This window comes from Monopterus albus, unplaced genomic scaffold (genome assembly GCF_001952655.1).
Source record: "Monopterus albus unplaced genomic scaffold, M_albus_1.0 scaffold34.1, whole genome shotgun sequence".
NCBI lineage: Eukaryota > Metazoa > Chordata > Actinopteri > Synbranchiformes > Synbranchidae > Monopterus > Monopterus albus.
This window is the reverse complement of record NW_018127914.1, coordinates 3,563,633-3,581,385: the sequence shown is the minus strand read 5'-3', so window position 1 is coordinate 3,581,385 and position 17,753 is coordinate 3,563,633. Positions and strand designations below refer to the sequence as shown.

At 40.7% G+C, this 17,753-nt stretch overlaps 2 protein-coding genes across 4 annotated transcripts; one reads left to right on the top strand and one right to left on the bottom strand.

Moving 5' to 3' along the window:
* Positions 1-2,921: 2,921 nt before the first annotated feature.
* Positions 2,922-10,912, top strand: rad21b (RAD21 cohesin complex component b). 3 transcript variants are annotated; one of them, XM_020597356.1, is made up of 14 exons: positions 2,922-3,009; positions 4,818-5,014; positions 5,623-5,752; positions 6,188-6,287; positions 6,555-6,661; positions 6,946-7,155; positions 7,294-7,416; positions 7,559-7,687; positions 8,014-8,237; positions 8,355-8,511; positions 8,807-8,952; positions 9,061-9,258; positions 9,385-9,468; positions 9,687-10,912. In XM_020597356.1, the coding sequence occupies exons 2-14, from the start codon at positions 4,871-4,873 to the stop codon at positions 9,876-9,878; spliced, it is 1,944 nt and encodes a 647-aa protein (XP_020453012.1). In that variant the 5' UTR covers positions 2,922-3,009; positions 4,818-4,870; the 3' UTR covers positions 9,879-10,912. The 3 variants fall into 3 exon arrangements, with proteins under 3 accessions (XP_020453012.1, XP_020453016.1, XP_020453013.1); XM_020597360.1 differs by lacking the exon at positions 2,922-3,009 and adding an exon at positions 3,242-3,317; XM_020597357.1 differs by lacking the exon at positions 2,922-3,009 and adding an exon at positions 4,354-4,448.
* Positions 10,913-11,006: 94 nt separating this feature from the next.
* Positions 11,007-13,654, bottom strand: utp23 (UTP23 small subunit processome component). The gene is made up of 3 exons (XM_020597362.1): positions 13,163-13,654; positions 12,888-13,062; positions 11,007-12,297 (listed from the first exon to the last, which is right to left on the bottom strand). The coding sequence occupies exons 1-3, from the start codon at positions 13,348-13,350 to the stop codon at positions 11,902-11,904; spliced, it is 759 nt and encodes a 252-aa protein (XP_020453018.1). The 5' UTR covers positions 13,351-13,654; the 3' UTR covers positions 11,007-11,901.
* Between the last annotated feature and the right edge of the window lie 4,099 nt (positions 13,655-17,753).

Sequence of the window (17,753 nt, the reverse complement as noted above, 5' to 3'; positions counted from 1 at the left end):
TAAGATGTGAGTTATAACTCTATGTCCAACATACCTGGCCAATAAAGCTGATTCTGATTTATGCAGAGGTCTGTGGAGTGTAAGAAGATGTTGGAGGGACTGGGCTGTCATTCTTGAAGGTCAAGGAAATATATGTCAACAATGACAGAGACAAACAAGGTGTAAAATCCCTGACTGAGCCTCAGGTGGTGAGACAGAGGGGTAGAGCAAGGGCGTCCTTCCTTGTGCAACTGCCACAGCTTGCTATCTATCAAATACAAAACCTTTATTTCCATTTAAGGAAGCATGTGGTTACATCAAAATAAATAAAATACACTTTTAATTATGGAAGGAAAGGTTTCAGCAACATTGTTTAAAATCCTATAATTACACAGTATTAAGTATGGTAATTAAATTATAAATGTGCATGTTTCAGATCCCTTATATCATTCTTTGACAGTTCTTACCTTATATTTTACGACATTTGTATTTGTGATTATCAGGTGATATTTTACAGCCTCATAGGACTTTTATCTAAATTCAGTGCAAATGAGAAATGAGATCATGTCTTTTATCTGAACTGTGCTACATTTTAAATCTCCTGCCCCCTGGTGGCATTTTCAGCTATTTGCATGCAGCTATTATTTTAATTCCATAACATGCAAACTGTTGGTATGTTTTTGTGTGTGTATTTAGATTTGTGCAACTTGTACTGATACTCTCCAGATGAAGAGCATTTGTATTGGACGTTGGAGGGGGCAGGTGTGGACCAACACCTGTCTGAATGGATCATTAACTACCTCACAAACAGACCTCAGTTTGTCAGGCTGCATGACTGTGTGTCGGATGTGGTAGCCTGCAGCACGGGGGTGCCCCAGGGGATGGTGTTTTCCCCCTTTCTGTTCACCCTCTACACATCAGACTTCAAGTACAACTCCCACCACTGTCATCTACAAAAGTTCTCAGATGACACTGCTATTGTTGGATGTGTATCTGGGGTGGGGTGAGGAAATATAGGGGAGTAGTTACTGACTTTGTGGAGTGGTGTGAGAAAAATCACCTGGTCCTGAACACCAGCAAGAAAAAAGAGATGGTGATTGACTCCGGGTGGAAATCACCAGTACTCATGCCGGTGAGCTTGCAGGGCTCAGATATTGAGATTGTGGACACCTTTAAATACCTGGGGGTCCACCTGAACAAAAAACTGGATTGGACCAACAACACAGATGCCCTGTACAGGAAGGGCCAGAGCTGCCTCCACTTGTTGAGGAGACTGAGGAACTTTGGTGTGCGGGGGGGACACCTTTGGATATTTCATGATTCTGTGGTGGCATCTGCAGTTTTTTACGCTGTTGTGGGTTGGGCAGGAGGTAGCACAGTCAGGGACAGAAAGAGACTCAACAAGCTGGTTAAGAGAGCTGGTTCTGTCCTGGGCTGCTTTCTGGATTCCATCGAGGAGGTGGCGGACAGAAAGATGTTGGTAAAACTAACATCCACAGACTGTACAATACATCACTGCAGTGATAAGCTAGGTGAAATTATGAGGGACTATGTAATAGTCAACTGAGGTGCAATACTCAAATCCTGGGGTAAAATGCATAGTTAATATGCACATATGTAAATTTTGTTCTTGATTATTCAAATACTTGATTCTGTCTATTTTTGAGTACTTGGAATTTATTTATCAGGATGTATGTGTGGTGTTTGTTTCTCATGGTGTTATGTTGTTTGTTCTCTATTGCTGCTGAAACACTGAAATTTCCTCATCGAGGGATCAATAAAGTACCTACCTACCTACCTATTCATAACAAAGCTGGTTAAAGGATGGAGACTCTAACAGACAGATCAAGTTTAATTATTGACTTTCTTTCCTTTAAATGGACAGTCAATTCAATCGCTTCACTTTTAACAGTACAGCTGTAGAGCAGAGAAGCAGATAAAGTGGAGGGGAAAGCTGAAAGGAAGCCAACAAAAGCTAGCGCAGCCTGGATGTCATTAAGACAAGCTGCATTTGTCAGAAGAAATCACAATACACCACCTAAGTACACTACTCTCCCAAGTTTTATGTTTCCGGTTTCACAATGTTTTATGTGCTTTACTTGTTCATTTTACTGTTTCCATCTACTCTATTTAATTACATGTATGTTTTTTTTTCATTCCCAATACTTTTAAGTGCCTGTGGTGCTCAATTTTTTCCATTTATAAAGCAGTTTGTAACATTTTAAAAGGTGCTATATATAAGGTTTATTACTATGATGATTATTATTACTCTTACAGAGTGAACTGAACTCCAGTCTTTGTTGACTGACTGTATCACTTTCAGATGTTGGCAGTAAAACAGATGTAAAGAGCATTAAGTGAGACTGATATGGAAGCTAACAGGTTAGGATTAAATGTGAAGAATGTAAGACTGATTTATTTTTCATATCGGCCTCGTCCAGCAGCCTTAGACTGCAGTGCTCAGCCCTCTGTCAGCTGAGCCAGACTGTGCCATATGAGCAAATTCAGTTGACCATGATGTGCCCCTGGCCTGATGTAGCCTGATAAAGCTGGAGGAAGCAACTGCAGGATTAGTGTTGTTCCAGAAAGACACACTGCATATATACACCTAGCTAAAACTAACACAGCCTAATTCAACAGTCCAGCAGTAAATCCTTCTTCCTGAAGGTGATAATGTTTGGTTTTGTTCAGACAGTTTTAGAGAGGTGTTGATTTAAAGGTGTCTGATGACTCTTCATATTTTTACGTTGGGAGCAGGTAATTTTTTTCCACACCTCTGCTTAAATATTAAAAGGAGTAGGAATTTAATTCTGTAGTATTGCTACTTTTATCTAAGTAACCACCTGAGTACTACCTACATGGCCCAGCATCAGCATCTCCTACATCAGCACCGCTCTGCATCCAGCTGAGCTTCGCCGTCCAATCTACGGAGAGGACGCCATCTTGTTTGTTTTCGTCGGAGGAGGGATGCGGTAACAGAGCCGGCAACACCACAGCCTGCAAAACAGGGAAACACACAGCGGGTAACCGGTGGGTCATTTATGTTTTATATGAATGGTGAAGAAAATGTTCACTTATCAATGTGAGCAAAAACACGCTGGCTTCGCCGACACGGTAGCTAGTCTTCATCATTAGCTACCTGGTGTGAGGAGACAGCGGTTAATGCGGTTTCATCTAATTAACATGCAATTAACTAGAAAGACATTCTGAGTTAGAAATGCCCGGGTTCGTTTTCTAGCAGTTTGCGTAACCTTAACCATTCATTACACTTTGTACTGATAACAGGCTAATATTTGCGTTTGGTGCTGCAGTTGCAGGTAGGCTACGTTAAGCCGCAGGTAGGTTACGTTAAACGCTATAGGCGAATGCCGCTGGTATATCAGACATGTCATTTGCCTTCACAGGTATTTTACAGATTTCCAGGGATTCAGACAGCAGGTAGTGAAATGTAAATTAGGCAGTATCACAAGAATGAGCAACAAAACAAAACAGAAGGTAGTGGCCTAATTGAAGGACACTAGAGGTAAAAATAAGGATGCACTGTCCTTTCATAACAAACTGTGGTGACTTAGCTTGACCAAAAGACGGAAATTGGTTAACGCTGTTTTCACTTAATTGATCTGCATACTCTCTGTATTAATCTTTGGCTTTCTTTGTGTTTAATTTTCATCAAAATGGTGAAAATGCCAGTCAACTAAATGTGATCTAGTTTGATAGCTCGTTTTATCCGAAGTGCAGACAAAACCCAAAGATTTATAAGTTATATAACAAAGAAAAACAACAAATTCTCACACCTGAGAATCTGGAACTAGTAAACGTGACATTTTGCTTAAAACGACTAAAAGGTTTACTCACAGTTAGAATAGTTGCAGATATTTTGATGGCCCAACAAAACTCCAACTTGTCATATATCATGGCCTTCCTCCATTGTTAATCACATGACCTGAGTCACATGATAACAGGTGTATAAACATTTTGAGAATCTGCTGCTTTTGCCATGTCTTAATATTAAAATAAATGGAATGTAATTTATATTTTGGGGTTTTGGAAGAAAAATTACTAGAAAAACATGACTATGAAGTTTAGTTTAGAATATTTGACGGATGAATAACTTATGATTAGTTGCAGCCCTAGTAACAAGTTGTCCCAAACAAGAAATTAAAAAATAAGTAGTTGACTGAGCAATCTGAAGTCAAGCTCCACTTACTCCTTTGTTCCAGAGCTTTCAACAGTATTACATGGTCATCACCAGGAGACATTACTCAGTTGTCATGGAACTTTAGATTTTCAGAATGTGATGTGAAACTGAACTTTTAAGCCAAGAAGTCCCAAAAGTACTCAGCATGTTAATAAAATTTGAACGCCTGCCATTTCATAACAATTGAGCAACCTTCATCTGATGAAGAAGACTGTATTTTATGGTCAAAAGCTCAGGAATAGGCCTTTTTTCAACAGCTGTTTCCAAGATGGTGAGTGTTATGCACAGCATATAGACATTATTTTGAAAGAATATGTGCAATAAATGGGGGGTGAAGATGTTCTGTGGGTCTGCTAGCAGCCATTGAAAGAGTCCTGTACCATAGTGTGGGAGTGATGGTCACACCGTAATCTGTAGGGTTCTGTGATTTAGAAAAGTCTCAAGTAATCAATCAGCTTTTACCCTGCTATGAACTGCTGCCTCTAGTCTTGTTGAGCTCAACAACCATATCCCTACCTTCAGAGTCTGCCAACACAAGCTCAGATAACATAATGAATGCCTCTTTTCAGCTGTCACATTTGGTTTGTTTATTCAGAGTTGTGATCTCAGTTATATACAGCATGTTGTTTCCTCTCTCCAGGCCTGCCACCCTTCCCCTTCCCCTTTCCCTTGTGGTGAGACCACGCTGAGACGATGTTTTACGCCCACTTTGTCCTCAGCAAACGTGGGCCACTGGCCAAAATCTGGCTGGCAGCCCACTGGGACAAGAAGCTGACCAAGGCACATGTGTTTGAGTGCAACCTGGAGAGCAGCGTGGAGAGCATCATCTCACCCAAGGTAATTTGTTGTGTGGTTAACTTTCACAACTCCCATTCACTTTAAATGGAGGTTATATGTTGTTGTTTTTTTACAGCCATGTACTCTAAGTACACGAGTGCATGTGCTGATTAACAGCAAATTGTTCTATCATTTCAAGGAGATGTTTATATATTTTTCCATCATCCATTATCTATACTGCTAATCCTGAAGAGGGTTGCGGGAGGGCTGGAGTCAATCCCAGTTGACATTGGGTGAGGGTTGGGGTCCACCCTGGACAGGTCACCAAGTCTATCACAGTGTTGTTTATATATTTTGGGTATTGGTATGACAGAGCCACTGCTTGAAGCCAGATAAAGGTAAGTGGCACTGGACTGGCAAAGATCTCCCTGGTATTAGTAGATGAATTAAAATAAAGAAAAATTAGATGTGAATCAACTAATAATGTCAGACTTATTGTGAGACTAGCTATTGAGTCTGCTTTTCCCATCAGGCTTTAGATTACATTTGCTCAGTTGATTGAATACTCTGAGACACCACTGATGATATTATATGACATAAACAGAACAGCTGCTATAAAACACTGCAGATTTATTTCTTACAGTATTGTAATGTCATTTCTTTTACAGGTGAAAATGGCTTTACGAACATCGGGGCATCTGCTGCTGGGGGTGGTGAGAATCTACCATAGGAAGGCCAAGTACCTGCTGGCAGACTGTAATGAGGCCTTCATCAAGATCAAGATGGCGTTTAGACCAGGTTGAGAACAAAATCTAACTCACAAGTCAAAACTGGGCTTCCCAAACAGCAGTGACTTCTGCATTTTCCTCTAGGCGTCTCAAGATACTGAAGCGTTTTTCTCATCCTTTGAAAAAGATGATATTCATTTTTGTAATGTTACAGCTTTGTCTCTGGACATACAGATTATCCAGTGATAAACAAACACACATGCCAAAATAATCTACTATTTTATACAGTAGAATTATAATTTATACATATTTCCATCTACAATGAGCGTGTGCAGTAAGTTCATCACATACACACTGTCTCTTAAAGAAACAGAGACAATGTATGTGCATCTAGATACAAATCTTATGTTGTACATACATGTATAAATACATATCACACAGATTCATTCCTGCCACTTAAGCTATGTCACATGCTGTAACTCTTTCATACATTGTGTTGTTTCAGGTGTGGTGGATCTTCCAGAAGAGAACAGAGAAGCAGCCTACAATGCTATCACTCTACCTGAGGAGTTCCATGATTTTGACCAACCACTACCAGACCTAGAGTGAGTCCTCTGATGGTATGAGAGAGGGCTAGGTAGACATTTATTATATAGAACCGTGCAAGCTTTCTGTCTTCATTTGGAAGAATTCTTGTGATAGATTTCACTCTTGCTCTTGATCAGCACAAATAACCCACTGATACATTCTAGGAAATGTCACTAACGAATGTTCAAGGAGACAAGACAGGCCCAGGGATGCAGGAAGGCACTGGGTAAGCATCAAGTGCTGTAAATACAAGATAAATACTGAATCTGCTGTGTTTTGTTCAGTGATATTGACGTGGCTCAGCAGTTCAACTTGAACCAGAGCAGAGTGGAGGAGATCACCATGAGAGAGGAGGTGGGCAATCTCAACCTGCTGCAGGACAATGACTTTGGTAGGTTCTCAGCAGGCATGCTTTCGTTCAGTAGTGTCATGCTTGACAATCTTATTTTAAACAGTAGGAACTTCCATGTAAACCCACAGCCTTATCATCTTGCAACTGAGCAGCTACACAGGAGCACTGTCACCCCTTCATTCTACCCATCGCAAGTGGTCACTGGCAACAAGCAGTTTAAACACTATGGATTTATTTTTTGCCGTTGTTAGTTGACAATGTAAATTCTTATACTCGACCACATTCTGTATAACATAATATAAAGATACTTATCTGTTGTGCAGCGGACTTCGGGATGGATGACCGTGAGATGATGCGGGAAGAAAGTGCGTTTGAGGTGGACATCATGGGAGCATCAGCTTCCAACCTGCTGCTGGAGGCTGAGGGTGGGGCTAACCAGATGGCTGACAAGTCCAACCACCTGGATTATGACGACCAGTACAAAGACGACTTCGGAGACAATCCCATGGAGAGCAATGAGGGAGGCATGCTGGGTAAGAGCCTGTCAACATCATAGACACTGGAGCTACATTTAATTGGTGAGAACATTTTAGTTTTCTGACATCTGTAAATGATACTGTTTCTCCCCAGACCAGTGGCTCAAAAAGTACAATGACTATTTTTCTGTGTAGTGGACAAGCTCCTGAGTAACGAAGATGGGGGCGGCATCTTTGATGACCCTCCTGCCATCGCAGAGAGTGTGATGATGCCTCAGGACCACGGAGATGACGATGATGACTTTGATGCCCTCTCAGGTCCGTTCCACCACTCTCCAGCAGCAGGACCTGAACAAACACCTCAGTGTTTCATGCTTTGTTGCATTCAGTAGAAATTACAATGCAGTTGCCTCTACATTGTTAAATGTATGTCCAACAGAATGTGATTGTGTGTTGTTAGCTGGAGCCCCAGATAGTCCGGACTCAGACCCACCAGAGCCCCTACCTGCCATGGCTGACCAGGCAGAACAAACCACCCTGGTTCACAACGAGGAAGAAACCTTTGCCCTGGAGCCCATCGACATCACAGGTAATGCAGCTGGTTTGTTTTTCCAGACAGATTTCCATGAGGTTTCAGGTGATTGAGTCCAACTGAGAAGAGATAACTGCAGCATATTTACAGCACTGTGTTGCCCATATTTAGGGTGCACCTTCAGTCTGAACATTCCTCACAAAGTGAGCAGTACACACAGCTCCTATTTATTTTTAATGGGTTTCCTGCACGTGTTATAGAACAAGATCACATCACAGATCTGTGACAAAAATACCATATGATGGCTGCAAAGGAGGTGTAGGAGAAAAAATATAAATGGTTTGCTGTGCTATTTCGTCTCCATCTGTGAATGGCCTGTACAGTGAAGGAGACCAAAGCAAAGCGTAAAAGGAAGCTGATTGTGGACAGCGTAAAAGAGTTGGATAGTAAAACTATTCGTGCACAGCTGTCTGACTACTCTGACATCGTCACCACCCTGGATCTGGCCCCTCCCACCAAGAAGCTGATGATGTGGAAGGAGACCGGAGGAGTTGAGAAGCTTTTCTCTCTCCCAGCGCAGCCTCTCTGGAATGCTAGGCTGCTCAAGGTAACAGAGATGTACAGTTATTCAGGGATAATTAAACACCGTGACAACAATCACTCACTTTACACATCCGAAACACTGTACCTTTCTGTTTGTCCTCTCACCCTTTTTGCTCTCCAGATGTTTACGAGGTGTTTGACACCACTAGTACCAGATGAGCTGAGGAAGAGGAGGAAAGGTGGGGAGGCCGATAGTCTGGATGAGTTCCTCAAGGATCTGGAGAACCCTGATGTGCCCAGAGAGGAAACAACAGGCCACCAGCCAAGAGACATCATGGGTAACATGTCTTTTACATTGGTGGGAACAGTAATGACAATTTGAACTGTAAGCGCTGAGCACTTACTTTTCCCCACAGTATTAATTTGTGTTGGTATACATAAGCTTGCACCAGATATTTTTAAAGGAGAGATATCAGCTCTCCTTGACTAAAGGGTTCTCAATTTAGTGGGAAAATTGCTAAGAAAAGGAGGGCAGTGGATGCTCACATGTAATTTTAGTGAACTAAAACATTCATGGAAAAATATTTCTGTGTGAGTTTTCCTAACATGTTATGTATATTATGGTCCTTCTAGACCAGACCATCATGGAAGAAGCCAGCGTTCTGCAGACTTCAGCTGTGGAGGGCAGCAGGACAACACTGGATGAGTCCGTCATGCCCCCTCCATCCTCTCAACGAGGCCTGAAACGCAAGGCCCAGGACACTGAGCCAGCCCTGCCTGTGAGTACCACTGTCCTCTTTGCAGTTTTGGTCAATATGCTCTCTCTCTGTCCTCTCTACCAACTCTAATCACCCTCAGTCTCTGCCCTCTTACTTTCTTCACCCCAGATGGGAGCCCTGGATCAGCCACACCAACAACAGCAGCAGGGGTCTAGAGGCTCTGATGTGCCCCAGCAGCTGGAGGCATCATCCAGTGTAGATTTGCCCCCAGAGGAAACCACCACTACAAACATCAGCCAGCTGATAGAGTTGGACCTGCTTTCTGACAAGGACAAGAAGAAGGGTGATGATGATTCTGATGAAGAGGTGAGATGGTGTACTTGTAGTTTTATATAGTTTTGTCAGCTGAGCATGGACACACTCATTTTACCCTGGGCTATACAGAAGGATTGTAACTTTTTTTAATGTTTGCAACTGTACTGTTTGTGTCAGGAGGAGGAGGCACAGGGAGGAGACCAGGACCAGGAGGAGAGGAGGTGGAACAAAAGGACCCAGCAAATGCTTCATGGTCTCCAGGTGTGTATATGCTATGCTCACAGCTTATTACAGGCAGAAGAACAGGATGACAGTTTCTGTCTTTGGTGTCATAATTGTGCTTGAATGTTGCATCTGCTGATTAAAATGAATGCAGCTGGTGAGGAACAATATCAGAATCATAATATATGTAGTAATACAGCACAGAAGAAGAAATGCTAAAGACGTCCCCCTCCTGACTCTCTCTCACCTTGACACAGAGGGTGATGGCCAAAACAGGTGCCCAGTCGGTGAGTTTGCTCGACCTGTGCAGGAACAACAACAGGAAGCAGGCAGCTGCCAAGTTCTACAGCTTCCTGGTTCTGAAGAAGCAGCAGGCAGTGGAGCTTGTCCAGGAGGAGCCTTACAGCGACATTATAGCTACACCTGGACCTCGCTTTCACATCATCTAGAAAACACAACTTTAGAGCGTGAAAAGGATAAAAAACCTTCTCTATACTCCTTACATTTGGTCAAGACAATACTGGCTGTCTTATTTATTAATGTTCCTCATGCAGTGGGGAGGATTGAAGCTCCAAACAATGGATGATTTTTTTCAGCATATTATTTATGTTCATTACTAAAACTGGCTGCATAGCTAAAATTAACAATAGGTAAGTTAAATGGTGTGAGTACCCTGTGCTAAAGAAAGATTGTGCTGTATCTGCACCTTATTGTTTAGATCTCACACATTTTGACAAGCACCACTTGTGTTGTACTAGCATGACACCAAAGTTAAAAAGAGTTTCTCTGAAGACATGTTTACAGTGGCCAACAACGGTGTGTTTAAACAGCGACAGCTCAATCAACCGTGTCATTTGGAGTCTCATCTGTCTCACTACTCCAGGAAAGTTCTTGTGTACACAGACATTAGCCAGAAGGAGCATGTGCTGCAAGGGTACAATTAAACATTTACTAAGGTAGTGATTTATAGACTCAACCAGCAATTCATCCTTATACAACTGTAGTGTAACACAAACTATTCCAAGCTGGTGTTTTTACAAATGCTTTGCTTGCATTATTGACTGTTCATGCAGCATAAGAGTCAGAAAAGTATAGTTGTGTGCCAAATCCATACTCCATACTAATTTTAAAGATTGCTCACACTAGAAAAAAGACAAAACATACACAGAACTGTTAGTATGCATACTAATAATAAACAAAAGTTGGGTGTGAAGATGATGTACACCATACACTATTCTTCCACAATGCAAATGAAAAGAAATAGAGGAGCTTCTCACAGCTGGAAATAATTTTAACTCTACCACCATCACATCATAACAAAATGAGGGAATATGTTTGGAAGAATGATGTTCATCCCTCCAGAAGAGTTCCAGAGACTGGTGGAAACAATGCCAGGGTGCAGTGAAGCTGTGCTAGTGGCACATGGTGGCCCAACAGCTTACTAAGAAACTTTGTGGTTTTTCCTTTCATTTGTCACCTATTTAAAAAAACATTATGCTGTCTTTTGTTAAGGTTATGGAACTGAGCCACAGTCTAAAAAAAAAAGCTAGATATGATATAAACATCAGTGTGTGCATGCTCTGTCCTGAGATATTTTATTAGAGTGGAATTGTCCCAGAAACAACTTTACTACTATCTACTTTTTATTGCCATCTTTTAATCTTAAAATAACTTGAAGTGTGGGACTCCTTTTATCTAGTAGCCATTTTATATACTGTATGGACGATCATTGGTCACAACTGGTTGACAAAGAGTCATGTATTATCCTGATAATAAAGACTGTTTAGCTGTTACCCTTCAACAGTGTCACTTCCCCAGTAACCTCTGAGTGTGTCAAACAAGTAGATCATTTTCTCTGTTCAATGTTCACTTAGTGTTGTACTGTATAACAATAATAATGGATTGCTTTCATTTCAAAGCAAATGGATTTTTAATCTGTAGGAAGAGCTGATGACATGATCAAGTGAAGTCTGGATGGACATATTCAAGTTTGTCATGTTTGAACTCTAAACTCAATGTTTATTACCATAATACTGCAGACAATTTCAAAAAGTTGCAGCATCCAGTATAAAGAAGCAGAGCATCAAATCATTGTGTCCACACGTCTTCCTTGTGCTTCTGCAGACAGCTGAATGCACTGTTTTTCATAACTGCTCCCTTATAAAGTGTACATCATGTAATGTCTGAGCGCATCTAATATCTACAGCTATGCGCTGTATAGCCACTTTATTTTGTATAAACGTAAGACAACGGTTCTCAACCCATGTCTGTTAGTCCTGAGTTATAGAAACTGCAAAAAAATAAAATAATTTAATGACATTTTGGGTAAATAAACACTGATTTATCTATGTAGTAGCATTAGAAAAACACCAGAAATGTATGCGTTGGTTGTAACTGTGTTAGGGATAACACTTATCTTCAAATAACATTTATGCAAAAAACAAACTAGCTGAAGCTTGTCTTCCTGACATATTACATAGCAGTTACAGCAGACATATTATCACCTCCCTGTGTCTTTTGTTTCTTGTGTCGACTTCTTTTCCTATTCTCCCCCTGCTCGGTCTTCTTCAGCGGTGGTGTCGGCACCCCTTTCTTCTTCTTCTTCAAGCAGCTCAGAGGGTTAGGGTTGCTTGGTTTCCTCTTCCTCTTCTTCCCCCGCCTCTCTCCATCCTTCTGGCCAATGCCCTGCTCCTCTTTCAGGCTACGGATGCTCTGCTGCTCGGTTGGGCTTACCAGCTCCCCCAGCTGGACAGCCTGGACGTGGTCAAGGGACGCCTGGCTGGGTTTGTCCAGCACAATGGTGTTAAGGATGATGTAGAGCAGAGGAACACCTGGGATCTTCTTAAGGCCTGTGGTTACTGTGTGGTCCTGGAGATCACACAGACACACCAAATAGATTTGTAAATTGTAACTGTATTTGAATGCAATTTTAAGACTTCCCGTAATTACATCAATAATACTTCAATTGAGCCTAATTTAGTTTTTCCTAAGTTATCTCTTCCAAGACTTGCAAATGGTAATATGGCAACTCCTTAACTGATATTTATTTGGCTTCCACTATATTAGAAGGTGAAATAGTTTATTATGTAAGCCCCTCTTCCACAGGACAAAACCCATGCCAGGCATCCTGAGGGCAAAATGAATGATTTTCTCCTTTAAAACTCAGGTGGTTTCACTTGAATAACTCTTAGGTGTCGAAAAATGTCAAACTAGTCAGCATTTCATGAGAAAATAACTAAAATATAGGAAAACATCAGAAAAAAATCTTCTAAACTAGAGCAGCAGAGCACTGTTTTTTTTTCTTTTTTGTACCATCAATGACATCACCACCCTAAAGATTTTCCCCATGTTGTGAACACTTACAAGGCTCCCAAGCCCCATGTTTTTGCAACAACAGAAAACCTGAATTCTCAAGATTCATTATATCAAAACACTGTGTAGGATCTCACAGTATTTACCTGTGTGGCAACAAAGTAGTGATGTGGGTTTGTCTCCTCCAGCATGGACAGAAGACACTCGGATGCAGGAACTGGATTCTTGAAATGTGGACATTTCCTGACCTGAAACCTCTGCAGGATGATTTTAGCTCCATACAGCTGTTTCCCCAGAGTCTCCAGTTCTTTCAATGCACAGCTGAGACAAGACACACATAGACGTGGGTGCATGATAGGATACTGGACTAAACAGGACAGATAATTTTAACTTGCAACGTTACAGATCTAAATGTGCTCACTTTGTGGTGCACAGCTGAACTTCCCCCATCAGATACTTGGGCATCTGCTCTTTGATCTGAATCTTGTTTTTCAGCGCAGCCTGACAAAAAGTCCCATCAATGAGAATCTGAAAAGGTTCCCTGAAGCTGAAGTTGTATTTGTAGAAACTGATTGTTTTCTTTGCTTGTTTCTGTCGCTTGATCTTCATGGTATTTGGTGGATAAAGTCGGTACACCGGCTTAACGTTAGTTAGTTTTTTTTTTTTAACCTTTTTATAAACACTAGCGACAGGCAGGTTAAGTGTACGATTGTTCTTCCGGTTACGTCAGTTAACTCGTTTAATGGATGATTTTCATTAAAAATCAATTCTACTTTATCAAAGACCTAAACACGATAACTTACGGTGTACACAACCTAGTTGACGTTCTTTCGTCACATAACTCCGGGTGGAAACAAAATGTACAATGAAGGTTCCGGCTGTAATACAACAATGTCAATGTCGTCTTCGTCTTCTTCTGTTTCTTCTTTTCTTTTTTAAAATGTTTTTATTAATAATGCAAATCAATACGAGATTTTTCTGCACAAATTGTCACAACAGATGTATAACAGAGTGCATTTAGAGCATAACAGGACAAAAGTAGGAATATAATAACAAGGTGAAAAAGAATAACAGAACCAAACAGGTGAGAACAAAGAAAAGAAAATACAAAGAGGTAAGGCTATTCTGATATAAAATTAAAACGTTTGAGGAGGTCAATGGTTTTGGATCGATTTTTGTTAGGGTGGTTTAAAAAAGGATGGTGATTTCTTTTCAGAAATTTCATTCTATGGATGAAGAATTTGGCCAAAATAACGAACACATTAATAACAAATTTTTCATTGCTAGAGAAACGAGGCTTGTCAAAAATTAATAATATATCATATTCTTTAAGTACAATTTCCTTACCAAGATAATTTTGAGATCAAAACAAAAGTCAGTCCAAAATACTGTAACATGTGCACATTGAAAAAAAAGATGCTCTAAAGTTTCTAGCTCATTGTTGCAAAAGGAGAATTTTCCTTCTATGTTTGGAATGTATTTACAAATAATAGACTTTAATGGGTAAAATTTATGTAAGATTTTAAAGGAAAGTTCTTTACAGTGCCTTGCGAAAGTATTCGGCCCCCTTGAACTTTGCGACCTTTTGCCACATTTCAGGCTTCAAACATAAAGATATAAAACTGTAATTTTTTGTGAAGAATCAACAAGTGGGACACAATCATGAAGTGGAACGAAATTTTTGGGATATTTCAAACTTTTTTAACAAATAAAAAACTGAAAAATTGGGCGTGCAAAATTATTCAGCCCCCTTAAGTTAATACTTTGTAGCGCCACCTTTTGCTGCGATTACAGCTGTAAGTCGCTTGGGGTATGTCTCTATCAGTTTTGCACATCGAGAGACTGAAATTTTTGCCCATTCCTCCTTGCAAAACAGCTCGAGCTCAGTGAGATTGGATGGAGAGCGTTTGTGAACAGCAGTTGTCAGTTCTTTCCACAGATTCTCGATTAGATTCAGGTCTGGACTTTGACTTGGCCATTCTAACACCTGGATATGTTTATTTGTGAACCATTCCATTGTAGATTTTGCTTTATGTTTTGGATCAGTGTCTTGTTGGAAGACAAATCTCCGTCCCAGTCTCAGGTCTGTTGCAGACTCCATCAGGTTTCCTTCCAGAATGGTCCTGTATTTGGCTCCATCCATCTTCCCATCAATTTTAACCATCTTCCCTGTCCCTGCTGAAGAAAAGCAGGCCCAAACCAGGATGCTGCCACCACCATGTTTGACAGTGGGGATGGTGTGTTCAGGGTGATGAGCTGTGTTGCTTTTACGCCAAACATAACGTTTTGCAGTGTTGCCAAAAAGTTCGATTTTGGTTTCATCTGACCAGAGCACCTTCTTCCACATGTTTGGTGTGTCTCCCAGGTGACTTGTGGCAAACTTTAAACGACACTTTTTATGGATATCTTTAAGAAATGGCTTTCTTCTTGCCACTCTTCCATAAAGGCCAGATTTGTGCAGTATACGACTGATTGTTGTCCTATGGACAGAGTCTCCCACCTCAGCTGTAGATCTCTGCAGTTCATCCAGAGTGATCATGGGCCTCTTGGCTGCATCTCTGATCAGTCTTCTCCTTGTATGAGCTGAAAGTTTAGAGGGACGGCCAGGTCTTGGTAGATTTGCAGTGGTCTGATACTCCTTCCATTTCAATATTATCACTTGCACAGTGCTCCTTGGGATGTTTAAAGCTTGGGAAATCTTTTTGTATCCAAATCCGGCTTTAAACTTCTCCACAACAGTATCTCGGACCTGCCTGGTGTGTTCCTTGTTCTTCATGATGCTCTCTGCGCTTTAAACAGACCTCTGAGACTATCACAGTGCAGGTGCATTTATACGGAGACTTGATTACACACAGGTGGATTCTATTTATCATCATTAGTCATTTAGGTCAACATTGGATCATTCAGAGATCCTCACTGAACTTCTGGAGAGAGTTTGCTGCACTGAAAGTAAAGGGGCTGAATAATTTTGCACGCCCAATTTTTCAGTTTTTTATTTGTTAAAACAGTTTGAAATATCCAATAAATTTCGTTCCACTTCATGATTGTGTCCCACTTGTTGTTGATTCTTCACAAAAAATTACAGTTTTATATCTTTATGTTTGAAGCCGGAAATGTGGCAAAAGGTCGCAAAGTTCAAGGGGGCCGAATACTTTCGCAAGGCACTGTAGCTTTGTTGGATAAGACAAATTTGTAGGGCAAAGTAAAAACAGTGTTCCATGTTCTTCCATCAAGAGTCTGGCATGGCCATTTATGTTTAACAGCTGTTGTTGTTCTTGGAATGAAGGAGTTTTTTTATAAAGATGTTGTTGAATCTTTTATCAAAGATAGAAGTGCCATTAACAGCAATATCTAAATTGATAGAGTTGTGTGTGTTTGAGAAGGAGCGTGCTAAACAGAGAATGCCAAACGGAAGTGCATTAATAACAATATTATACTCGTGCTGGGAGACAGGAACCCTGTGACACAATATGACAACAGAACTCCATCACAGTTAAACAGTTGCTTTACAAGTACAATGCTATTTTTAAAGCAGTTTTCAAAGAACAAGGATTCGTTGTTGTAAGTGATAATGGCATTATTCTATAAAAAATATTAATGGAGCAGAGTAGTTGTGCTTATACAATAGAGACCAGCTCATAAGGACTGATTTATGGAGAGTTTGACTGGGAGCTTGCCCACAACGAAGGGACACATTAATAAGAAATTAAGACCACCAGCCTTTTTAAACAGGAAATTTGGGATGATATTCCACATGCTATCTGGATTTTTTAGAAATCTTTTGATCCAATAGATTTTTATAATATGGTTAAATGAAGAAAAATCTAGAACGTTGAGCTCTCCCTCTGTAAGAGGTATTTGTAATTTCCTTTTTAACCTTATGTGGTTTAGTTTTCCAAATTATCATTAATCAGTTTCTTATCATCCTTTGTGATTATAATTCCTGAATATTTCACTGTGTCTTTTACTGGGATGTTATATAATTCAAGAGTCTTGTTCTTTTTCTGTTGTTTAATGGCGGTTGGTAAAATAGCTTTAGGTGCATTACCGCCACCTTATGGACTGGAGTGTGGATCAGAACGGCCCCTAGTAGGTAGGGGGCCCAACGGCGGCTGTACTTCCTGAGGAGGCTGAGGAGGTTTGGCATGTCGCTTAGGATCCTTTGCAACTTCTACAGCTGCATCATTGAGAGCATCTTGACCAGCTGCATCACTGTCTGGGATGGCAGGGCGCCAGCTATGGACCGTAAGCGCCTGCAGAGAATGATAAAGACTGCGGAGAAGATCACCTTTCTTTCCCTCTGCCATCAGACTCCTAAACAGCTGAGGAGTTTATTACCAGGAAATACGTCATGTACTGATGACCTGTACTCTTTACATTCTCAGTTTGCACATTGACTGTTGACTGCTCCCATGCTGCTCCCATGCAGCATACATTCTCTTATTATATTCTTATATATTTTTATTATATCTCTTCATTTGCTGCTTTAAAGTGACTTAGATTTTGTTACTTATTTATCTATTTTATATTTCATTTTTATTGTGTGGCATTCATGTCGACGGCAAAGTAAGAATTTCATTGTACAGGGAAACGTGTTTCCGTACTGTGCATATGATAATAAACACTTTGACCTTTGACTTGACTTAAAAAAAAAACTTCAATATTTTAATTGTGGAATATAGTTTTGTGAGTTTTTTGTAGGATTATTACACAGACAGACACTAAAGATACTATAAAACAGACAGACAGATACTATAAAAAAGTTTAATGATACAAGTTGTATTATTATGGTTGATGCCCCACCCCCCGTCCTGTTTCTCCGGAAACGGAAGTCCTCAGCAGCCGCCTCGCTTGGCTCGTTCAGTGATACTTGTCGTTACCTCTGACTCACCGTTAACGTTAGCTCGACTCGGCCTGTTTCGATTTGGTTGGGTCAGTGCTTTACCTTCTTTCCTTCCTTGTACAGTAAGCATTATGGCGGGGTCGGGTGCGCCAGCAGCCCCCGGAGACTG